The sequence below is a fragment of the Pristis pectinata genome, chromosome 6 (assembly GCF_009764475.1).
Source record: "Pristis pectinata isolate sPriPec2 chromosome 6, sPriPec2.1.pri, whole genome shotgun sequence".
Lineage (NCBI taxonomy): Eukaryota > Metazoa > Chordata > Chondrichthyes > Rhinopristiformes > Pristidae > Pristis > Pristis pectinata.
Window position 1 is genome coordinate 52967623 of NC_067410.1, and position 25561 is coordinate 52993183.

At 46.5% G+C, this 25561-nt stretch overlaps 1 protein-coding gene across 2 annotated transcripts in view; it reads right to left on the reverse strand.

Annotated features, from left to right (window-relative positions):
- The window catches only part of plxnd1 (plexin D1), a 121629-nt gene that overhangs the window by 74340 nt on the left and 21728 nt on the right, over positions 1-25561 (reverse strand). For both annotated transcript variants that reach the window (XM_052018330.1, XM_052018329.1), the window contains exons 4-9: positions 23167-23267; positions 16333-16465; positions 15250-15430; positions 14095-14203; positions 4005-4113; positions 2421-2525 (exon numbers count right to left, since the gene is read on the reverse strand). In XM_052018330.1, coding sequence (XP_051874290.1) covers positions 2421-2525; positions 4005-4113; positions 14095-14203; positions 15250-15430; positions 16333-16465; positions 23167-23267 — 738 coding nt within the window. The remainder of the gene's footprint in view (positions 1-2420; positions 2526-4004; positions 4114-14094; positions 14204-15249; positions 15431-16332; positions 16466-23166; positions 23268-25561) is intronic.

The following is a 25561-nucleotide window of genomic DNA, read 5'->3' on the forward strand; positions in this document are numbered from 1 at the left end:
AAGGAGGCTGAGGGGTGACCTTATAAAGGTTTATAAAATCATGAGGGGCATAGATAAAGTGGATGGTCACAGTCTTTTTCCCAGGGTAGGGGAGTCTAAAACTAGAGGGCATAGGTTTAAGGTGAGACGGGAAAGATTTAAAGGGGACCTGGGCAACCTTTTCCACACAGATGGTGCTTATGTGGAACAAGCTGCCAGAGGAAGTGGTGGAGGCAGGTACAATTACAATGTTTAAAAGACATTTGGACAGGTACATGGATAGGGAAGGTTCAGAAGGATATGGGCCAAACACAGGTAAATGGGACTATACAGACATCTTAGCATAGGCAAGCTGGGCTGAAGTACTGCCTCCTGTAGTACTCCATTCCTTTCTCCTAGTTCCTCTGTCTCTATTGTGTCTATTCTGATGATACATCTTGCATGTCTCTGACGTGTCTTCCTCATTCCTTAACCATGGATTCCCCCTCTACCAAAATGGGCAGAGGCCTTGACTGTATCTCATCTATTTCCCATAGCTGTGTTCTCTCCCTTCTCCTCCTGGATAGAGCAAGAACAGGACGTTCCTGATCTTCACCTTGCCCTCCAACAGCCTCTGCATTCTATCCATCATCCTTCACAACTTGCACTGCAGTATTTTCAGTTTTTATTTCAGAGTTACAGCAACTGCAGCATATTTTGATTTCCCCCTTGTGATAGGCATTGAAGTTCTCCATCCAGAAGACTTTCTGTGCTGTTGCTTCAACGTGACAGAGCACCAATTCATCAGCTGAGGGAGGGTGGTAGGTGGTAATCAGGAGGAGGACCTGATGCCACGAGACTTCATTGGGTCTGGGGTGGATGTTGAGGACTCCCAGGGCGACCCTCTACCACCTCTATACCACTGTGTTGACAATCGCCCCCTCCCCCAGATGGTCTGTCCGAGTGAGGCAGGACCTGCCCAAGGACTGTAAATGAGTCTAACACATTGTCTGTGAGGTGTGATTCTGTGAGGATGACTGTATCCAGTTGTTGCTTGCCCAGACTGTACAGCAGCTCCGCCAGTACAGACACCAGTCTCCAGATATTTGTGAGGATGACTGTGCAAAGGTGACTGGACTGGGAGTGACTTTTCTGTATTTGAACCTGTTGCTTTGTGTGATAGAGTCATCCAGCACAGAAGCAGGCCCTTCGGCCCAACTCGTCCATACTGACCAAGATGCCCATCTAAGATAGTCCCATTTGCCCCAGTTTGGCCCATGTCCCTTTAAACCTTTCCTATCCATGTACCTGTCCAAGTGTCCTTTAAGTGTTGTTAATGTATCTGCCTCAACTGCTTCCTTTGGCAGTTCGTTCCACCTCTGAGTGAAAAACCTGCCCTTCAGGTTCCTTTTAAATCTTTCACCTCTCTCCTTGAACCTATGCCTTCTAGTTTTTAATTCCCTTTCCCTGGGAAAAAGACTGTGTGCATTCACGCTATCTATGCCTCACATGATTTCATACACCTCTATAAGGTCACCCCTCAGTCTCCTACATTCCAAAGTCCAAGCCTGTCTAACCTCTCCCTATAACTCAGGACCTAAGCTTAGCCTGAAGCTTAGATGGAAGTAAGGTGGTCTATCTGGCTGTATTGTTGCATCAATTAAACTTGATTGATTCATTCAGTTGTATCTATCAAGTTTAATTGATACAACTGAATGAGTTGTGCAACGTGAGCACTGGGCAAAGACCAGATTACAGAACAGTTGCACAAGCAGATCAGTGTATTGAAGCCAATCACCACTCCATACCTGAGGAGAGGGAATGAAAGGGAAAAAAACCTATGGGAGTATAAATCCTGTTGGTTGCCGACCCTACATCAAAGCCAGAGATGCAAGACAGACAATTTTGGGATGTAAGCACTGAAGGGGAGGAAGGGATGGAGGCAACGTTAGGGAGGTTGGATCAGAAGAGGTGGGGACGTGGAGACACTGCCTCACAGGCTGACCAGGAAAGGAGCAGATGGACAGGGAGACTGACCAACCTTCACCAGCCCCACAGTACATTATTGCAGATAGCTTCTGCACTGTGCAGGAAGCCAGGGTACCTGAAGTAAAACAGGTCGCTGCCATCTACACTTGTGTTGGCTTTGATTATCTCATGTTTACTGACGTTAAATTCCATGATCTGTATTGTCTGCATTCTGTCCTGTGCTGCTGTCTGCTCAGATGGTTCCTGCTCCACTCAGTTGCATGAATGTTGGGATAACTGAGGTTTGGCTGAAGGGGGAGGTGAAGCTAAAACAAGCAGGGTGGACTCAGTGACATCTCTTACAGGATCACCTGACAAGTTATCCAATATTTTGCTGATCTGATGCCCTGTTTGATTCCATGCCCAGAACCTGGCCTTTATCCTGGCCATTTTGTGCTGTTTGTGTAACAGAGGAAACTCCTGCAATGGTTTACCTGGAGTAATGCACTGTTATTTATGGAGACTGGGAAGTCTTGGATACTCCCAGTGGGAACTGGCTGGACCTGAACTGGCAACATTTGGGGGCATTGTGTGAAAGTCTGCAACAGAAAGAGGCAGAGGATTAAAACAAGCACCCAGTAACCTATCTTTACCAAGCACCTCCAGTTCTCAGCCCTGGACTGTGCTGGTAATTCACAAATCCAGCAGACATTCCCAGCCCCTCAATCCCAGAGCTTCAAACCTCCTGCTCCCGTTCATTGTTCAATGACCAGGAATGAGAAAGTAAGCAGGTAGTGTAACAGCAGAAGTGGAAGCTGATGAAGACCACTCACTTCCCAAGTCAGTTCTCCATTCAGAAAGATCACCACTGATCTGACCAATTTATCGCCTCGCCACCTTCCCATTTCATTCAATTCCTTTGGAGTGTAAAAGTCCATTGATCTTGGTCTTAAACATGCTCAGCCACTGAGTATCTACAGCTTCCTGGGAGAAAGTATTCCAGAATTTCACAACCCACTGAAAGAAATTTCTCCTCAGCACAGGCAGATTCTTATCCAGAGACTGTGCTCCCAAGTTTGGACGCTGCAGCCAATGAAACAGCCTCTCAACAGATATATTCTCAGTCCCTCTGAGAAGTTTATGCATTTCATTGAATTTGACTCTCATTCTTCTAAGCTCATGTGAGCATTGGCCTGGTCTACTCACAAAACAACTCACTCATCCTGGAGTCTGTTAGTGAACCTACTCCACTGATACTTGCACCCACGCAACCCCCCCCCCCCCCACCCCCACCCCCATGTGTCACACACTCCCAGCTCTGTTTCCCACCCATTCATCGGTCTTCAATCTATTCATTTTGCTGGGAGACAAAAGACAGGTTTCTGCTCCCCATTCCATCGCTCTCCCACACCGCCCACAGAAACAAGTCACAGTGCTCAGTGAGATGGTATCAGGGATTGCTTTATTCTTGCCCTCCCACTTCACTAGCCAAGGGGTAAGGAATCAACTGCTCCTCCTTCAGCCTCAATCAACGTTGTTGTCATTGCAGACTTTGCATCTTGTATTGCTGGGACATGATATTTAACTCGGCAGGGGTAAGTGATGCGATAATGTGGAACAGGTGAATCCTGCAAGGTGCAGAGAGAGGATATAGCCAGTCATCTGCCTGGGCTGCAGTCAAGAACAGAGACCAAAGGGTGAGGGAGAATGGCCCAGGTTGGAATGACCTCCAGTACCCAGGCCTCCCACTTATTCCTTGTTATAGTGAGAAGCAGAGGGTGCCCCTGGGCCAGACCAGGTACTCTCACTGCTGACTCCTGCTCCACAGGTAAGGAATTATTGAACATCAGGAGAGGGCTGAAGTGGACAGCAGCTCGACCAACAGACACAGAAGTAAATCACAGCCGGACCGACACAGATGTAAATCACAGTTGGACCGACAGACATAGACCGCAAATTACTCCACAGCTAGGCTGACAAACACACTGAAAATCATCTCCACATCTGGAATACAACCAGCTGGATTTGGCTGAAAGGACTCATCCTGCACTGAGTTGTATAATGGAATGCTTCCTTACCTCAGGTACACCACCTGTTACATTGCTACAGTCTGCTTTTGCTGAGACACACCTGTGCTCAGGAACACACCAGAAGCATGTCCAACTGGTCTGTAAGCAACTTCTGCATCTGAAAAACCAAGTAACACCAGTAATGCATTCACAAGCCACAGAAATAACAGAATCCTAACATAGGTCGCACCCTCACTGCAAATGTAAAACAGACACACATTCCCAGTCACATGCCCAAACGGAATTAAGCAGGAGCATTGAGTGTGGGGTAATCACATCACATTGACCCCTTACACAACCCCACTGCAGTCAGCCCCTCCATCACAGCAGCACATCGTACTAATACATACTCCATTGCTGCTGAACCACACCACACCACCCCGCCCCCCACCCCCCCTCACACACACACACACACACACACATCCTCGCATACCTTTTCCTGGGTTCAGTGATTGGAGGAAATTTTACTCCTTGCTCAACAATTGGAAAGGATTCACTTTCTCCCCGGGGTCAGTGATAGGAGGATTCTCACTTTTACTAGGGCCATATCCAGCGGGCAGCGTCGGAGCAGGCAGCGGAGTGAGAGGGAGCAGAGTGGTTGGGCTTTGGCTTAAGGGACTTAGGCATAAAGGGGCAAGGCAGGTGAGTAGCTGGTAAGTAGGTAAAGGTAAGGTTTTACCTGTTATCTGTTTATAAATTTTTAAGTAGGAAAAACTAGGGGGGAAAAAAAGGAATTAGTTCAGATGGAGGACATGGTGGTGTGCTGCAGCTGCTTGACGTGAGAGCCCGTGGACCTTGCTGTGGTCCACGATGGCCACATCTGCAGTAAGTGCTTGAGGCTGGAGGAACTTTGGCTCAAACTTGATGAGCTGGAGTTGCAGCTTCAAACACTGCGCAGCATCAGGGAGGGAGAGAGTTATGTAGATACTGTACATAAGGAGACGGTCACCCCCCTTAGAGCAGGTACTTCTGGAGTCCAGGAAGTTGATAGAAGGGTGACTGTCAGGGGAGGGAAAAGGAAAAAGGAAACGAACAGGCAGACAGAGCAGAGGACCCTGGAGGCTGTTCCCCTCAGTCACAGGTTTTCCATTTTGGAGGCTGTTGAGGGAGATGACCTGCCAGGGCCTAACAGCAGTAGCCAGGTCTATGGCACTGGGACCGATCCTGCTGCTCAGAAAGGAAGGGAGGAGAAGAGGAAGGCAGTAGTGATAGGGGACTCAATAGTCAGGGAAACAGATAGGAGGTTCTGTGGTAGTGAGCGTGAATCCCGGATGGTGTGTTGCCTCCCAGGTGCCAGGGTCCGGGATGTCACTGATCGGGTCCACAGGCTTCTAGAGCGGGAGGGAGAACAGCCAGAAGTCGTGGTTCATGTTGGTACCAACGACATAGGTGGGAAGAGGGATGAGGCCCTGAAAAGTGAGTTCAGCGAGCTAGGCAGAAGGCTAAAGAACAGGACCTCGAGGGTAGCAATCTTGGGATTGCTGCCAGTGCCACACGATAGTGAAGGTAGGAATAGGAGGAGATGGCAAATAAATGCGTGGCTGAGAAGTTGGTGCAGGAGGGAGGGTTTTAGATTTTTGGATCATTGGGATCTCTTCTGGAGAAGGTGGGACCTGTACAGAGAGGACAGGTTAGACCCGAACCTGAGGGGGGAGGCCAATATCCTTGCAGCCAGGTTTGCTAGGGTGGTTCAGGAGGGTTTAAACTAGATTGCGAGGAGGAAGAGAACCGGAGGAGTAAGTCAGAGGAAGAAGGGGATGGGGAAAAGTCAGATCTAACATATAGAGAGGCTTTGAGGAAGGGGAAGCAGAGTACAGCCTATAAAAGTAGTAAGGTGGATGGGCTAAAGTGCATTTACTGAAATGGAAGAAGCATCAGGAATAAGGGAGATGAACTGAGAGCTTGGATAAGTACATGGGACTACGATATTGTGGCTATTACAGAGACATGGCTGACATCAGGGCAGGAATGGATATTGAATATTCCTGGTTTTCAGTGTTTTATAAGGGATAGGGAGGGGAGGAGAAGAGGTGGAGGGGTGGCAATACTGGTCAGAGACACTGTTACAGCTGCAGAAAGGGTAGATAATGTAGAAGGATCCTCTCTAGAGTCAATATGGGTGGAAGGTAGGAACAAGAAAGGAGCAGTTACCCTCCTGGGAGTATTCTATAGGCCCCCGGTAGCAGTAGGGATACTGAGGAGCAGATTGGGAGGCAGATTTTGGAAAGATGCAAAAATAACAGGGTTATTATAATGGGAGACCTCAACTATCCAAATATTGATTGGCACCTACTTAGTGCCAAAGGTTTAGGTGGGGCGCAGTTTGTTAAGTGTGTCCAGGACGGATTCCTGGCACAGTATGTTGACAGGCCGGCTAGAGGGAATGCCATATTAGATCTAGTTTTATGTAATGAACCGGGACAGGTGACAGATCTATCGGTGGGTGAGCATTTGGGGGACAGTGACCATTGCTCCATAACCTTTAGAATTGTCATGGACAGGGATAGGAGCAAAGAGGACAGGAAGATATTTAATTAGGGAAAGGTGGATTATGAGGCTATAAGGCAAGAACTTGAGAGTGTAAATTGGGGTGACATTTTTGAAGGGAAATGTACCATGGAGATGTGGTTGATGTTCAGGGATCTTTTGCAGGATGTTAGGGATAAATTTGTCCCAGTGAGGCAGAGAAGGAACGGCAGGGTGAAGGAACCGTGGGTGACAAGAGAGGTGGAACAACTAGTTAGGAAGAAGAAGGCAGCATACATAAGGAGTAGGCAGCAAGGATCAGATAGGTCTCGTGAGGAATATAGAGTAGCAAGGAAGGAACTTAAGAAGGGACTGAGGAGAGTAAGAAGGGGACATGAAAAGGCTTTGGCGAGTAGGGTTACGGAGAATCCCAAGGCTTTTTTCTCGTATGTGAAGACCAGAAGGATGACAAGAGTAAGGGTAGGTAGAATTAGAGACAAAGGTGGGAGGATGTGCCTGGAAGCTGTGGAAGTGGGTGAGGTTCTCAATGAATACTTTTCTTCAGTATTCACCAAGGAGAGGCGACTTGATGACACTGAGGACAATGTTGGTAAGGGTAATGTTCTAGAGTATGTAGATATCAAGAGAGAGGATGTGTTGGAGTTGTTAGAAAATATTAGGACAGATAAGTCCCCGGGACCTGACGGAACATTCCCCAGGCTGCTTCGTGAGGCGAGGGAGGAGATTGCTGAACCATTGGTTAGGATATTTGAGTCCTTGTTGTCCACGGGGATGGTACCGGAGGATTGGAGGGTGGTGAATGTCGTCCCCTTATTCAAAAAAGGTAATCGGGATAGTCCAGGGAATTACAGACCAGTAAGCCTTACGTCTATGGTGGGTAAGCTGTTAGAAAGGGTTCTGAGAGATAGGATCTATGAGCATTTTGAGAATCATGGACTGATTAGGGACAGCCAACATGGCTTTGTGAAGGGAAGATCTTGCCTCACAAGCCTGATAGGGTTCTTTGAGGAGGTGACCAGGAAGATTGATGAGGGTAGTGCAGTGGATGTGGTCTACATGGATTTTAGTAAGGCGTTTGATAAGGTTTCGCATGGTAGGCTTCTTCAGAAGGTCAGAGGCCAAGGGATCCAGGAAGGCTTGGCAGTGTGGATTCAGAATTGGCTTGCCTGTAGAAAGCAGAGGGTTGTGGTGGAGGGAGTGCACTCCAATTGGAGGTCTGTGACTAGTGGTGTCCCATAGGGATCAGTTCTGGGACCTCTACTTTTTGTGATATTTATTAATGACTTAGATGAGGGGGTGGAAGGGTGGGTTAGCAAGTTTGCAGATGACGCAAAGGTCGGTGGTGTTGTGAACAGTGTGGAGGGCTGTCGAAGCTTACAAAGGGATAATGATAGGATGCAGAGCTGGGCTGATAAGTGGCAGATGGAGTTCAATCCAGAGAAGTGTGAGGTAGTACACTTTGGAAGGACAAACTCCAAGGTGGAGTACAAGGTAAATGGCAGGATTCTGGGCAGTGTAGAGGAGCAGAGGGATCTGGGGGTTCATTTCCACAGATCACTGAAAGTCACCTCGCAGGTAGATAGGGTAGTTAAAAAAGCTTATGGGATGTTAGCTTTCATAAGTCATGGGATCGAGTTTAAGAGCCGCAAAGTAATGATGCAGCTTTACAAAACTCTGGTTGGGCCACACTTAGAGTTCTGTGTCCAGTTCTGGTCGCCTCATTATAGGAAGGATGTGGAAGCATTGGAAAGGGCGCAGAGGAGGTTTACCAGGATGCTGCCTGGATTAGAGAGTATGGATTATGAGGAGAGACTAAAGGAGCTAGGGCTTTACTCATTGGAGAGAAGGAGGATGAGGCGAGACATGATAGAGGTATACAAGATATTAAGAGGAATAGACAGAGTGGACAGCCAGCGCCTCTTTCCCAGGGCACCAATGCTCAAAACAAGAGGACATGGCTTTAAGGTAATGGGTGGGAAGTTCAAGGGAGATGTCAGAGGGAGGTTTTTCACCCAGAGAGTGGTTGGTGCATGGAATGCGCTGCCTGGGGTGGTGGTGGATGCTGATACGTTGGTCAAGTTCAAGAGATTGTTAGATAAGCAATATGGAGGAATTTAAGATAGAGGGATATGTGGGAGGAAGGGGTTAGATAGTCTTAGGTGTGGTTTGAAGGGCAGCACAACATGGTGGGCCGAAGGGCCTGTATTGTTCTATGGTTCAATGATTGGAAGAAGGCAGAGATGGATGTGGGATAGAAACAGCCAGATGTTGTAGTTCACATTGGTACAAACGACATAGGTAAAGTGAGGGATGAGATCCTGCAACATGGTCACAGTTTAAAGAGCAGGGAATGTTGTAATCACTGGATTACTTCTGGTGCCATGTGTTAGTGAGTATCGGAATAGGAAGATAGTCAGATGAAGGCATGGCTGACGGGATGGTGTAGGGGGGAGAGCTTTGGATTTCTGGATCACTGGGACTATTTCTGGGGAAGGTGGGATCTGCACAAGCTGGAATCGACATCCTTGAGGGGAGATTTGCTAGGGCTGCTGGGAAGGACTTAAACAAATTTAGTAGGGGAATGGGACACTGTATGTGTACAGTTGTGGGGAATGGGACACTGTGTATGTGTACAGTTGTGGGGAATGGGACACTGTGTATGTGTACAGTTGTAGGGAGTGGGACACTGTGTATGTGCACAGTTGTGGGGAATGGAAGTGCAGTCAAATATAGAAGGAAAACTGTCAGTCCTGTGGGAGAGCAGACGTGGGTGTGATAAGGCACATGGGAGGAAGGTGAGGGAAAATACATCTATTTTATTGCAAGGAGTCTGACGAGTAAGGCAGATGAGCAGAGCGCTGATTAGCAGATGGGAATATTGATATTGTTGCTGTCACAGAGACTTGGTTAAAGGATAGGACTGGAAACTCAACATTGCAGGGTACAGAAGGTTCAGGAGTGTTGAGGGGGAATGTAACAGAGGAAGTGGCATTCCAGAGTCCATTACCACAGTGATGGGAGAGGATGTCCTGGAAGGTCCTTTAATAAGGCCATATGATTGAACTTAGGAACCAAAACTGGGCAAGCAATCACTTTGCTGGGGGTATACTACAAGCCTCCTAACAGTCAGCAGAATTCAGAGCAGCAAATATGTGGGCAAATTACAGAGAGATGTACAAATAGTAGTTTGCAAATAGTTTTTAAATAATAGTGTGCAAATAAGAGATTTCAACTTCCCCAATATTAACTAGGATCATAGAGTCATAGAGTACTACAGCACAGAAACAGGCCCTTCGGCCCATCTAGTCCATGTCGACCTGATCTTCTGCCTAGTCCCATCTACCTGCATCCCCGGACTATATCCCTCCAAACCCCTCCCATCCATGTACCTATCTAAACCTCTCTTAAATATTACAATTGAACCTGCATCTACCACTTCCACTGGCAGCTCGTTCCACACTCGCACCAGCTTCTGAGTGAAGAGGTTTCCCCTCAGATTCCCCTTAAATATTTCACCTTTCACCTGAAACCTATGTCTAGTTCTGGTCTCACCCAACCTTAGGGGAAAAAGCCTGCAATGCATTCACACTAACTAAACCCCTCATATACACCCCTATCTATACACCTCAATGTGAAAGTCTTTTTGAGCAAGTATGTAGTTAGTCCTACTGGAGAAGGAGCTGTACTGGAGCTAATACTAGGGAATGTAGCCAGGCAAGTGTTTGATGTGTCAGTGGGAGAGTATCTTGGAGACAGTGATCATAATTCTGTAGGATTCAAGATAGTTGAACAGCTATCCAGAAATTGAGTTCCTGAATCAGAGGGAAGGCTGATTTCAATAGAACTCAGCAACAGTAGACTGGGAGTACTACCTACAGGGAGGTCTACATTTGACTAGTGGAAATTATTTAAAAATGAAATAATGGATGTTCAGGGACAACACGTCTCCATAAAGAAGAAAGGCAAGGGCAGCAAGGATGAGGGCAGGGCAGTATATGTAGTCCATATGGACTTCAGTAAGGCCTTTGAAAAGGTTCCATATGGTAGGCTGCTATGGGAAGTTAGATCGTGTGGAATCCATGGAGAACTGGCTAATTAGATACACAATTGGCTTGATGGTAGGAAACAGAGAGTGATGGTGGATTGTTATTTTTTGGACTGGAGGCCTGTGAATAGTGGTGTTCCCCATTGCTATTTGTTATCTATATCAATGATTTCGATGAGAATGTACAAGGCATGGTTAGTAAATTTGCAGATGACACTAAAATAGCTGGTGTCGTTGACAGTGAAGATGGTTATCAGGAATTACAGAGGGATCTTGATCGGCTGGGTAATTGGGCTGAGGAATGACGAATGAATTTTAAATTGGATAAGTTCGTATAGCACCATGAATAGCAGCATTAATTCAGATAGCATCATGGTTGGCATGGACTCATTGGGCTGAAGGGCCTGTATCTGTGCTGTATTGTTCTACAACGCCACAAGTGCAAGGTGTTGCATTTTGGGAAGAAAAATGAGAGTAGGACTTCCACAGTTAACGGTAGGGCCCTGGGGAGTGTTGTAGAACAGAGGGACCTCGGAGTTCCCTGAAAGTGGTGTCACAGGTAGACAGGGTGGTGAAGGAGGCTCTTGGCCTACTGGTGTTCATAAGTCAGGGGATGAGTGTAGAAGTTGGGACATTTGGTTGCAGTTGTACAAAACGTTGGTGAGGCTGCATTTGGAATATTGTGTTCAGTTTTGGTCACCCTGCTAATAAGAAAGATGCCATCAAGCTGGAAAGATTGCAGAAGAGATTTACGTGGATGTTGCCAGGACTGGAGGGACTGAGTTATGGAGAGATGTGAGCAGATTGGGACTGTTTTCAATGGAGCGTAGGACAATGAGAGGTGATCTTATAGAGGTGTATAAAATCATGAGGGCCGTATAAAGGGTCTTTTTCCCAGGGTTGGGGAATCAAGAACTAGAGGGCATAGGTTTAAGGTGAGAGGGGAGAGATTTAATAGGAACCCGGGGGTGGTCAGTATATGAGCTGCCAGATTAAGTGATTGAGGCAGGTACATTAACAACATTTAAAAGATGCTCGGATAGGTACATTGTTAGGAAATTTTCAGAGGGATATGGGCCAAATGTGGGCAAATGGGACGAGCTTAGATGGGAGTCTTGTTCGGCATGGACCAGTTGGGCCGGATGGCCTGTTTCCGTGCTGTATGACTCAATGATCACAATGATCCTTGAGGGAACCTATTCTCTCCCTAGTTACCATTTTGCTCTTGATATACTTGTAGAACCTCTAAAGATTCTATTTTACCTTATCTGCCAAAGCTATCTCGTGTCCTCTTTTTGCTCACCTGATTTCCCTCTTAAATGTACGCCTATATCTTGTGTCCTCCTCAAGGGATTCGTTTGATCCCAGCTGCCAATACCTGACATATGCCTTCTTTTCCCTGACCACAGCCACAACATCCCTTGTCAACCTGGGTTCCCTTATCCTGCCAGCCTAACCCTTCAGTCTGATAGGAATATGCTGTCTCTGAACTCTCCCCATCTCACTTTTAAAAGCTTACCACTTGCCAGACTTCCCTTTACCTGCAAACAGCATCTCCCAATTAACCTTTCCAAGCTCCTGTCTATTGCCTTCAAAAATTTGCCTTACTCCATTTTAAGATTTCATTTGCAGACCAGTCCACAACTTTTTCCATAACTATTTTAAAACAAATAGAATAATGGTCATTGATCCCAAAGTGCTCCCCTACTGGTACTTCAGTCACTTGCCCAGCCTCATTTCCCAACAGGAGGTCCAGTGTTGCCCCCTCTCTAGTAGGCCATCTACATACTGTTTGAGAAAACTTTCCTGGACACATTTGGCAAACTCTGACCCATTCAAGCCCTTAGGACTACTGCAGTCATCAATATGACAGTGCTGGGACCTCTGTTGTTTGTGATTTTTATAAATGATCTGGATGAAAATTGGGCGGCACGGTAGCGTAGCGGTTAGCTCGATGCTATTACAGCGCCAGCGATCGGGGTTCGATTCCTGTCGCTGTCTGTAAGGAGTTTGTACGTTCTCCCGTGTCTGCGTGGGTTTCCTCCGGGTGCTCCAGTTTCCTCCCACATTCTAAAGACGTACAGGTAGGTTAATATGGGGGTTTAAAATGAGCGGCGCGGACTCGATGGGCCAGAAGGGCCTGTTACCATGCTGTAAATAAAATTTAAATTTAAAAAAAAATTTTAAATGTAGTTGGGTTGATAAGTAAATTTGTAGGTGACATGAAAATTGGCAGAGTTGTGGATAGTGAGGAAGGTCGCCAAAGGACTCAGCAGGATATAGTTCAGTTGGAAATTAGAGAAATGGCAGATGAAGTTAAATCCAGATGAGTGTGAGGTGTTGCACTTTGGGATGTCAAATACAAGAGGCAAGTATACAATAAACGGCAGGATATTTAGGAGCACTTATGTACAGAGGGATCCTGGGGTGCAAGTCCAGAGCTCCCTGAAAGCGGCAACACATGTAAGTAGGGTGGCAAAAAAAGTGTAGGGCTTGCTTGTCCAGATCGGTTGGGCCAGTAAGTATAAAGTTTGGGAAGTCATGTTACAGCTGTGTAAGACTATGGTATGGCCACGTTTGGAGTACTGTGTGCAATTCTGATCCCCACATTACAGGAAGGATGTGGAGGCTTTGGAGAGGGTGCAGAAGAGTTTCACCAGGATGTTGTTTGAACTAGAGTGTATTGTCTATGAGGAGAGATTGGACAATCATGGGTTATTTTCTCTGGAGCGCCAGAGGGAGACCTGATAGAGGTTTATAAAATTATGAGAGGTATGGAGAAGGTAGATAGTAAGAGTCTTTTTCCCAGGGTGGAAATGTGAAATACTAGAGGGCATAGTTTAGGGTGAGAGGGAGGAAAGTTTAAGGAGATTTACAAGGCAAGATTTTTTTTACACACAGAGGGTGGAACTTGCTGCCAGGGGAAGTAATGAAAGCAGATACAACAGATAAGATAAGATATCTTATCTATTGTTAAGATATCTTTATTAGTCACATGTACATCAAAACACACAGTGAAATGCATCTTTTGCGTAGAATGTTCTGGGGCAGCCCGCAAGTATCGCCACGCTTCTGGCACCAACATAGCATCCCACAACTTCCTAACCCCATACATCTTTGGAATGTGGGAGGAAACTGGAGCACCTGGAGGAAACCCATGCGTCACGGGGAGAACGTACAAACTCCTTACAGGCGGCGGCCAGAATTGAACCCGGGTCGCTGGCACTGTAATAGTGTTATGCTAACCGCTACACTACCATGCAAGGGACATTGAGACAGGCACATGAACATGCAGGGAATGGAGGGATATAGACCATGTGCAGGCAGATGGAATTATTTTAATTTGGCATCATGGTTGGTGCAGACATGGTGGGCTGAAGGGCCTGTTCCTGAGCTGTACCCTGTTCTCCCTAGGGTCCACCTCCCAGGGAATCCCCCTTTCCCCGGGCTGAATGATGGAGGATTATCACTCTCCCCAGGTCAGTGTTCAGATTTTACTTCACCCTGAGAATCGATATAGATACAGAATGTGAGTTGAAGCAGGAATGATAACAATGGGTAACTTACGCTGTGTTTGCATGAACTTTTCCCGTTCTCTCACATTCATAGAAGGTTAAATTCCCAGTCACGATCGATCGATTCCCCACCTCGACTGCAACTGTTACAATGGCATAATCTAAATATTAAATAAACAGTATTAATCAAGGCAGTGTGCCATTTTGGTTGGGGAGAATGAGAAGAGATGATATAAACTAGATGGTACGATTCTAAAAGGGTCACAGAACACAGATTTCTGGGTATACGTATGTGCACAATTCATTTGAAGGGGCAGGACAGGACGAAGAACATTTGGGATTCTGACCTCAGGATTCTGTTGTTTTTTTAAAACACTCCCTCAACTTTAATGTAAGAACTGAGTACAAGAGTGAGGAAATCATGATGAAGTTTTATAAAACATGGTTAGTTCACAAATGGAAGACTGTGTGGAGGCAAATGCAATTGTAGTGTCTATGACTCTATGACTTGAGTGGTATATGATCTAAATCAAAAGTCCTGTGTGAACCAGAGCAGTATATAATCACAATGTGAATAACCTGGTGTGAAACAAGGCACCACGTTATCTCAATGTCAATAGTCCAGTGTTAATCAGATTGATCTGTGACCTCAATGTGAATAACCCAGTGTAAACCAGAAGTCTTGAACACCTCAGTCACGAGCAGGGCAACCTCACACACAGTTTGTCCATGCAAGGATCACACTGCAGAGGTAGGTTGTGGGATGTGTCATGTAGACACACTGCCCAAAAGTCTCAGTCCAGGCAGATCAAGGTTCAAACTCCAAGCCCAGCCTCCTCAGAGCTCAGCAGCTAAGGGGGCTAACCTCTCTCTGACCCATAGGTTAGGGTCAGGATTTCTGGGGCAGGGGGCTGGTAGGGTGGTGGGCATATATAAAATGAGAAAGGACAATGTATAAGCTGAGCGACTGGCTGTGGTGATGAACGAGACTGCAGTCAGAGAGCCTGAACGAAGCCTCCTGGCAGGCTAAGGAACTGGGAATCATTGAAGGAGCAGCAGAATAAATTTTAAAAAAGTACAACTCAGCTTCCAACTGGCATCTCTGTGTAAAGAACACATCTGTCCTGCATTTCTGTTGGTCACCGTCGGCTCTGCAATGTCCATTCAGCAGCCAGAAGGGTCAAGCTCCTACATAGAGTCTGCATACCTTTATCCAACAAGAATGCTGGGTACTTATTCTTCCGCAGGAAAGGGCAGTGCACCAACTGGGACGGGCTTGACTTATTTTCAATTATGGTGGCTGGGGTCTTCTCCATGTTCACGTAAACACAGCGAACATCCCTGCCCATCAGCTGCGGGACATGACCATTGATGGTGATTTCAATGTCCTACAGCAAAATGAAGACTGCTTTCAGTAACAGTGGACCACACAGAAGCAATTTGTATTAATTTCATACTTTTTGACATAGAGAACTTAATGAGAACTTCACTGGAGACTTAGCACACAACCTCACGTGGACCAGCGGCTGAGGTAAGAGGGCTTGGTAAGAGCTAAAGGTTTCAAGGACTGTATTACAAAAGGGCAAAGGAGAGAAGATAATATTTACAGAGAGAATTCCAGAGCTTAGGCGAGCAAGCTGAAGACATATTCACCAATCATGGAAAAAAGGAAATCAAGGCTTTATGGGAGACCACAAATAAAAGATCTACATTTCTTTCAGGGTTCTAGGTCTGGAAGAGGACGCAGAAACAGAGAGGGTGCAAGACTGTGCTGGGGTTTGAAGACAGAGTGTTGCTGGAGCAGGAGCACTTGCTCTCAGGATGAACACAATGGTGCGAGTTCAGATACAAATACAGCATCGCAGCTTACAGAGGTAACAGACTGATGGGCCAGAGGTGAAAGCAGCCTCTTAGTACAAGGGCAGACATGGGCTGCCATCCACAACTGTCACTCTGTGTGATTACTGCTGCAGTCAATGATAGCCTTGGTTAATCCAAGCCATTCCCAGGAGTCACCAGCATTACTGTGGCTAACATTCACTTTTGCCCACTGTCAGCATTACCCTTCATGACCCCAGCCCCTGTACCAATGGCCTTCAGTGTTAATTTGGTTCCTTTTTACCACTGACCACATTCACTGCCTCTGGACATTTGTTGGTGTCCACAGGGTCTGATGTAAATCTATCCCTTAAATGTACTGAGAAGTCTGAAACCACTGGGCATTCAGCCACTGCCATCAGGAGAGGAATTGTATTCAGGAGAATAACTGGCACTGTGGATGATACGGTACCTTTTGGGCAGCAAGGCTGATGTCGATTTTCGATGGGATTATGTTCATGGTTGGACACTTTGGTATTCCAGAGTTGAGGTTGATCCAGAAATAGGGCATATCAGAACTGGCACAGTCCTGTTGTAGAGAGCAACTGGGAAGGAAAAGGTCATAGAGTGGGTCATACACAGGCAGCTCAAAGACTATATGCAGCACAGACTGAGATGTGTGCAGGCTGCTTAAACACTACACACAGCGCAGATTGAGACATACACAGGCCAAAGACTAACACTGCAGAGACTGAGACATACGCAGGCTGCTTGAACACTACACACACAACAGACCGAGACAAATACAATCCACTCAAACACAATGCATAGCTCAAACCAAGACAGACACAACCCACTCAAACACTATGCAGCTTTTAAAATGTCTTCCTTCTTCCTGAACTGTGGCATCCCCTCCACCATTGTGGACAGAGCTCTCGACAGTGTCTCGTCTATTTCCCGCACCTCTGCTCTTAAACCTCCTCTTCCTGGAGAGAGCAAGAACAGAGGGCCCCTGATCCATACCTTCCACCCCAGCTGCCTTGCATCCAATGGATCACCTTTCACAATTTCCTTTCAGCTCCAACAAGATTCCACCACTGAACACATATTCCCCTCCCCTTTCAGCATATTGAAGGGATCATTGCCTCCTCAACTCCCTGGCCTGTTTTTCCATCCCCAACTACCACTCCATCTTAGTGCACTTGCCCATGTAACTACAGGAGGTGGAACACTTGTCCTTTGACATATTCACCAAATCACCTCTGGGACTTGGAACGAGAGTGGGAGAGTTTAAAAGAGGCAAGTCTCATTGCTTGTAAGACATTGTTCGGGGAATTATCCAGTGAGGCCATATAGGTAGAACTTAGAAACAAGAAGTTCACTCTAGTGGGCTGTATTATAGACACCCCAGTAGTCAGTGGGAACTTGAGGAGCAGGTGTGTAGAGAAATTGGTCATGATTGTAAGAATAATAGGGTTGTATCAGTGGGAGATTTTAATTTTCCCGGTATTGACGGGGCCATCTAAAGTGTTAAAGCCCTGGATGGGGTGGAATCTGTGAAATGTGTCCAGGAGAGTTTCCTGAGTCAATATATAGAGGGGACCTACTCAGGAGGGTGCAGTACTGGGCCTCCTCTTGGGGAACAGGGCAGGGCAAGTAACCGAAATGGCAGTCAGGGAGAACTTTGGCTCTAGTGACCATAATTCTATCAGTTTTAAGATAGTGATTGAAAAGGATAGGACAGGTCCACAGGTTAGGGTCCAGAACTGGCACAGGAATAATTTTGGGGGAATTAGGCAGGATCTAGCAGAGGTTGACTGGGCGAGCCTGTTTGAAGGGAAAATGGAAGGCTTTTAAGAGTGTGATATCAAGAGTCCAGGAGCAGCATGTTCCTGTTAGGGTGAAGTTTAGGGAACCTTGGCTGACGAAAGATGTTGAGGCTCTGGTCAAGAAAAAGAAGGAAGCATACATTGGGTTTAAGAGTTTGGGAATGAGTGTATCCCTTGATGACTATAAAAAGATTAAGAATATACTTAAGAGGGAAATCAGGAGGGCAAAGAGCAGGTATGAGATGGATCTGGCAGGTAAGGTTAAGGAAAATCCCAAGGGGATCTATAGCTATATAAAGAGTAAAAGGGTGGCCAGGGAGAGAATAGGTCCTCTTAGAGATCAGCAGGGACACCTACGTCTTGAGCCACAGGACATGAGTGGGATTTTTAACAAATACTTCTACTTGATATTTACGGAGGAGAAAATCATGGTTGGTCAAGAGATAAGGGAAACAAGTGGTGATGTTCTGGAGGACATTCATATTACTAGGGAGGAGGTATTTGCAACCTTACAGCACACTAAGGTGGATATATCCCCAGGGTCTGACCAAGTGGAGCTTTGTGGGAAGCCAAAAAAGCAATTGCAGAGGGCCTTGCAAGATATTTACTTCATTGGCAGCCACTGGCGAAGACTGGAAGGTGGCTAATGTTGTTCCGTTGCTTAAGGGTAGCAAGGACAAGCCAGGGAACTACAGGCCGATCAGCCTGATGTCAGTAGTGGAGTAGTTACTGGAGGGAATTCTAAGGGACAGGATCTACCAGCATTTGGATGGACAGAATCTAAGTAGGAGTCTACATGACTTTGTGCATGGAAACTTGTGCTTGACGAACCTTTTAGAGATTTTTGAAGAGGTAACCAAAAAAAGTAGATGAGGGTAGGGCAGTGGATGTTATCTATTTGGACTTTGGCAAGGCCTTTGACAAGGTCCCACATGGTAGGCTGGTCTGGAAGGTTAGGTCCCATGGAATCCAAGGGGAGCTAGTTAGGTGGATTCAAAATTGCCTTGGAGGTAGGAAGCAGAGGGTGGCGGGTGAAGGTTGTTTCTTGGAATGGAGGCCGGTGACTTGTGGGGTGCCGCTGGAGTTGGTGTTGTGACCCTTGTTGGTGGCAAACTAACTCGGCAGGTAGAGTGGACATCAATTGACCGCCAGAGGTTCCAGGTCAGGAGAACAAGACTAAGACAGAACCACCATGTTTATGCTCAATGAAGAGTTAATCATGAAGCAGTACTCTGCTTTCACCTGATGCTGCCATCTGGTCCATGTGGTCCATGACTATACACAGCAAAATGTGAGTAACACTCTGTGCATTCACTTTCTACACAACACAGAGTGTGCAATCACACTATACAGGACATAATGTAAGTGGCACATTCAAGGCTTTCACTCTGTACACAGCACAATGTGATTGACACCCACTAGGCACTCACAATATACAGCAGAGTGTAAATGATACTCTCTGGGCATTCACTCTATATACAGGACAGTGGGAGTGACTTGGCAATAGGAAATAGAGGGTGATGGTGGAGGGTTGTTTTTCTGATTGGATGTCCATGACCAGTGGTGTCCCACAAGGTTTGGTGCTGGGACCTTTGCTGCTTGTTATATATGTGAATAACTTGGATGTGGATGTGGGAGACAAGATCAGCAAGTTCTCAGATGTCATGAAGATTGCTGGAGTTGTTGAAGGCAGTCTTAGTCTGCAGAGAGATATCCATATGTTGGTGAAATGGGCTGAGAAATGGCAGATGGAGTTTAATCCAGACGAGTGTGAGGTGATGCATTTTATGAGCACTAATGAGGCTAGGACATACATCATGAATGGTGGGGTCCTAGGGAGTACTAAGGAACACAGCGACCTTGGTGTACATCTCTGTAGATCCTTAAAGGTGGCATTGCAGGCAAATGACGTGGTTAGGAAGATATAGGGAATACTGCACTTCATTAGGTGGGGCATTGAATAGAGACATGAGGAGGTTATGCTGCAACTTTTATTAAGCATTGGTCACGCCTTAGCTCGAGTACTGTGTGCAGTTCTGGTCACAAAGGGACAGGAAGGATGTAACAGCACTGGAGAGGATGCAGAGGAAATTCACCAGGATGTTGCCTGGGATGGAGCATTCAGTCATGAGGAGAGATTGGAGCCGCTGGGTCTTTTCTTCCTGGAGTGGAGGAGGTTAAGGGGGATATGATTGTGGTATATAAAATTACGAGGTGTAAAGATAAGTAGATTGCAGGTAACTTACCCCCACCAAAGGTAGTTAAAACTAGAGGACAAGGGGTTAGGGTAAGGGGTATGAGGCTTAGAGGGAACCTGTAGGGGACCTTCTTCACTCAGACAGTGATGAGTACCTGGAATGCACTGCCTGAGAGAGTAGAAGCTGGCAGCATTTAAGAAGTGTCTATATGAGCACTTGAATCACTTAGACATGGAAGGCTATGGACCAAGTTCTGAGCAATGGTTCGTACAGAAGGGTTCCCACTGGTTGGCGTGGACGAGTTGGGCCAAATGGCCTGTACCAATGCTGTACAATTCTATGACACACACTAGGCATTCACTGTATACACAGTACAATGAGAGTGAAACACTCTGAGCATTCACTATACACACAGCACTGTGTGAGTTACACACACTGGGCAATCACTCTATACATATGTCAGTCTGAGTAGCCATTCCCTGTAGATACAGCACAGTGAATATACAGTGTATGTCACTCATTGAGTCATGCAGCTCAGGAACAGGCTTTTTGGGCCACCATATCCATGCCAACTAGTTTACTCATCTGCACTGATCCCATTTCCCACACTAGGTCTGTATCCTACTATGCCTTGCTATTCGTCTGTCTAAATGTCTCTTAAACGTGGTGACTGCAACTAATTCCAGCACCTCCTCTGGCAGCACGTTCCAGATATCAGCTACCCTGTGCAAAAAATTGTCCTCTCGGATTCCCTTTAAAACCACTTCCTCTCACCTTAAACCTATGCTATCTTGTTTTTGACACCTCTGCCATGGGAAAATGATTCAAACTATCTACCTTATCTATGCCCCTCATAATATTATATATCTCTATTAGGTCACCTTTTGGCCTCCTCCACTCCAGGGAACACAAGCCCAGCCTTTCCAATCTCTCCCCATAACTAAAGTCCACCAATCCAGGAAACATCCTGGTGAATCTCTTCCGCACCCTCTCCAGCACCATCACATCAATGCACATTCACATGGTACATAACACGGTTGGCAAGAGGTATTGTATCCACAACACATTAGAAAGACACACACAGCTCATCAATAAACTGGACACGTAACTCTATGATAAGAAATTCACACAATATTCATAGCCCTTTGTGAACTGGACACCCTGTTTTTCTCTGGCAATATTTTGGCCTGTGAGCTTTAGTGATGATTGACATTCCTTTAATGAAGGCCATTGCTTAATCATAGCACCGGGCAAAGTTAGGCATTTGGCAATAACTGGAAATAGTGATGTGAAACTTTCATCTGCATTGTATTCATGTGTCCTGTGGATGCACTTACTCAGGGTCACATAATTTGCAACAATTCCTTTTTGTATTTTTACAAAGACCTAGAACAATATTTCCTTCCTCCTCGTTCCTCCTTAATCAGTTTCTGTCTGATTTCACATCCTTAATACAGGACAGAAATATATGAAGATTTCTTCCAGTACTTCTCTGCATTTGGAGCATGGTTGGATGGCCAGGTCTCTAACCCCTGCAGCTGGGGCAGGGTTGGATGGCCCAGGTCTCTAACCCCTGCTGCTGGGGCAGGGTTGGATGGCCCAGGTCTCTAACCCCTGCAGCTGGGGCAGGGTTGGATGGCCCAGGTCTCTAACCCCTGCAGCTGGGGCAGGGTTGGATGGCCCAGGTCTCTAACCCCTGCAGCTGGGGCAGGGTTGGATGGCCCAGGTCTCTAACCCCTGCAGCTGGGGCAGGGTTGGATGGCCCAGGTCTCTAACCCCTGCAGCTGGGGCAGGGTTGGATGGCCCAGGTCTCTAACCCCTGCTGCTGGGGCAGGGTTGGATGGCCCAGGTCTCTAACCCCTGCAGCTGGGGCAGGGTTGGATGGCCCAGGTCTCTAACCCCTGCAGCTGGGGCAGGGTTGGATGGCCCAGGTCTCTAACCCCTGCAGCTGGGGCAGGGTTGGATGGCCCAGGTCTCTAACCCCTGCAACTGGGGCAGGGTTGGATGGCCCAGGTCTCTAACCCCTGCCATGCAGTGGCATTTCCAGCATTCTTCCTTATTTCAGTATTCTACCCTACAGTTCCAGTAAAGATTTTTCTTCCTCTGTCTCCGTTCATCTCTCTCTGTTTACACCTCCTTGAGATAGATCAGCTGTGATTAACAAACCTTCACTGCTTTCTCTGAGCTACCATCATCATTTTGCTAAGCTGTCCTGTCACAAACATTCCCTTTGCTCCCTCCACCACTGCCCTTTTTCAGCAACCGGTTTCCTAGTTTAGATCAAAGGTCATTGTCCTGAAATGGTATCTCTGTTTCACTCTCCCCACAGATACTGCCTGACTTGCTGAGTACCTCAGGCATTATCAGTTTTTCTTTCAGACTTCTAGCAACCTTTTTTCCACTCAAATTCAGCAAAACAAAAGAGCTGGTCATTGACTTCAGGAAGTGGGGGCGGTGCACATGCTCCAGTCTACATCAAAGTCGAGAGGGTTGAGAGCTTCGAGTTCCTGCGAGCCTGTCCTGGTCCAATCATGTAGACGCCATGGCCAAGAAAGCTCATTGGTGCCTTTACTTCCTCAGGAGGCTAAAGAAATTTGGCATGTCCCCATCAACCCTCACCAATTTTTATTGATGCACCATAGAAAGCATCCTATCTGGATGCATCACAGCTTGGTATGGCAACTGCTCTGCCTGTGACCCCAAAAAACTGCAGAGAGCTGTGGACACAGCTCAGCACATCATGGAAACCAGCCTCCCCTCCATGGTCTCTGTCTACATTTCTCGCTGCCTCAGTAAAGCAGCCAGCATAATCAAAGACCCCACCCACCCTGGACATTCTCTCTTCTCCCCTCTCCCATTGGGCAGAAGATACAAAAACCTGAAGGCATGTACCACCAGCTCAAGGACAGCTTCTACCACACGGCTATAAGACTATTGAATGGTTCCCTAGTACGATAACATGGAATCTTGACCTCACGATCCACCTCGTTATGACCTTGCACCTCATTGTCTACCTGCACTGCACTTTCCCTGTAGCTGTTACATTTTACTCTGCATTCTGTATTGCTTTACCTTGTACTACCTCAATGCACTGTGTAATGAATTCATCTGCATGAACGGTACGCAAGACAAGTTTTTCACTGTACCTCAGTACAAGTGACAATAATAAACCAATTCTGATTCTGTAGTTTTGATTTTTTTATAGATGCAGTTGTAATCTCATTGAGGTTTGGAATATATTTAAAGAGTAGGATGGCCATTTTTCTAAATTTTCCATACCGGCTCTCCAAGGTGCACCATCCACAATGGGCATCATGTGCTCCCAAACACTCCCGGCAGGACTGGAACTGGTCACAGGAGGCAACTCTCACCCGACTGACCTGTAAAATGCAAGAAAGCAAAGCTGAGGACTCAGTGGGACATCCAGAACCAGATTGGAACCAGATCACCAATCACTCAGCGAACAGGAGAACTCGCAAGATAAGTAAAACCCTTACAAGCTATTTCTGGGCAAGGTGAGAATTGGAGTTTGTGGAAATCCTCTTGGTCCTGAACACTGTGTACCTCTGTCAACATCAGCCATGATGAGCAAAAACAATTCCCAGCACACAAGTGATTGAGGGAATTGATGAGGCATTGGGGGATAGACAGGGAGGGGATGATGCTCAATATGAGCAAATTATGATGGAATGAAGAATTACAACAGACTATGCCTTTCAGTCAGATACTAGGAGTGAGTGTCAGCCTGAGTCTGAAAAGGGTCTGGATGGTTTATACACAAAACAGCAGACAGATGAGAGAGAATAGCAGGTAGCCGTCTATACAGCAGTTAGAACATGAAACAGTACAGCACTGGACAGGTCATTTGGCCCACGACGTTGTGCCAATCTTGATGCCAATTTATTCTAAATGTCCTCCTCCTGTGTATCATCCATATCCCTCCATTCCCTTCACATTCATGTGTCTATCTTAAACTCCACCAAACTGCCTGGTTCCACGACTACCCCTGGTAACCTATTCCAGGTACCCACCACCCTCTGCGTAAAAAAACTTGCCCCTCATGTTGCCTTTAAACCTCCCCCTTCTAACCTCTAAAGCATGTCTTCTGGTGTTTGACATTTCTACCCTGGGAAAAAGATTCTGACTGTCTACCCTCTCATAATTTTAAAAACCTCTATCAGATCTCCCCTCAGTCTCCAATATTCTATGGAGAACAACCCAAGATTGTCCAACTTTTCCTTATAGCTCATACTCTCTAATTCAGGCAGCATCCTGGTAAACCTCTTCTGCACCCTCCACAGTCTCCACATCATTCCTACAATGGGGCAACCAGAACTGCACACAATACTCCAAGTGCAGTCTGACTACAGTTACGTATATATAGCTGCAGCATGACTTCCCTACTCTTATACTCAACGCCCCTACCAATGAAGGCAAGCATTCCATACACCTTCTTTATCACCTTATCCACTTGCGTAGCCACTTTCAGTGAACTATGGACCTGGACCCCAAGATCCCTTTGTACCTCAGTGCTATTAAGGGGCCTATACTTCCTCCTTTCATTTGACCTCCCAAAGTGCAACACCTCACACTTGCCTGGATTAAGCTCCATCTGCCACTTCTCTACCCAACTGATCCATATACCACTGTATTCTTTAATAGTCCTTTACACTGTCCTCAACTCCACCAATCTTGCTAATCCACCCATCTGCATTTTTATCCAAATCATTGATATTTATCACAGACAACAGAGGTCCCTGCACCGATCCTTGCGGAACACCACTGGTCACGGACCTCCAGCCACAATAACAGCCTTCTACCAACTACTCTCTGTCTCTTCTATGGGCAAGCCAGTTCCGAATCCAAACCTGGATCCCATGCATCTTCATCTTCTGAATCAAACTACCATGAGAAACCTTGTCAAACGCCTTAGTAAAGTCCATGTAGATAATATCCACTGCCTTACCCTCATGAAGCACCTTTGTCACCTCCTCAAAAAACTCAATCAAGTTTGTAAGGCATGACCTGCCCCGCACAAAGCCACGCTGACTGTCCCTAAGCAGGCCATGCCTTTCCAAATGTGCATAAATCCTATCCCTGAGTATCCTCTCCAGTAGCTTCCCTACCACTGACATGTGGCTCACTGGCCTATAATTACCTGGATTATCCCTATTTCTGGTAGCAAAGGCAGAGGGAAGATTGTGATTCCTACTTCAGAATGGCCACAGGGAACGCTTCAGGAATAATTTCAGGAGGAAGGCCTCCAACTTATATATTTGATGTACCTAACAAGGACAGCACAGTGGCGCAGCTATAGAGCTGCTGCCTCACAGCTCTAGAGACCCAGGTTCAAAGCTGACATTGGGTGCTGTCTGTGTGGAGTTTGGATGTTCTCCCTGTGATTATGTGGATTTCCTCTGGGTGCTCCAGTTTCCCCCTACATCCTAGAGACATGCAGGTTGGTAGGTTAAATGGCCACGGTAAATTGCCCCTAGTATGTAGGTGAGTGGTAAAATCTGGAGGAATTACTGAGAATATGGAGAGAATTCAATGAGTTAGGATAGGATTTGTGAGAAACTGGGTGGTTGATGGTCAATGTGGACTTGGTGGGCCAAAGGGCCTGTTTCCATGATGTATCTCTCTATGATTCTATTTCCTTTCTTGAACAAAGGAA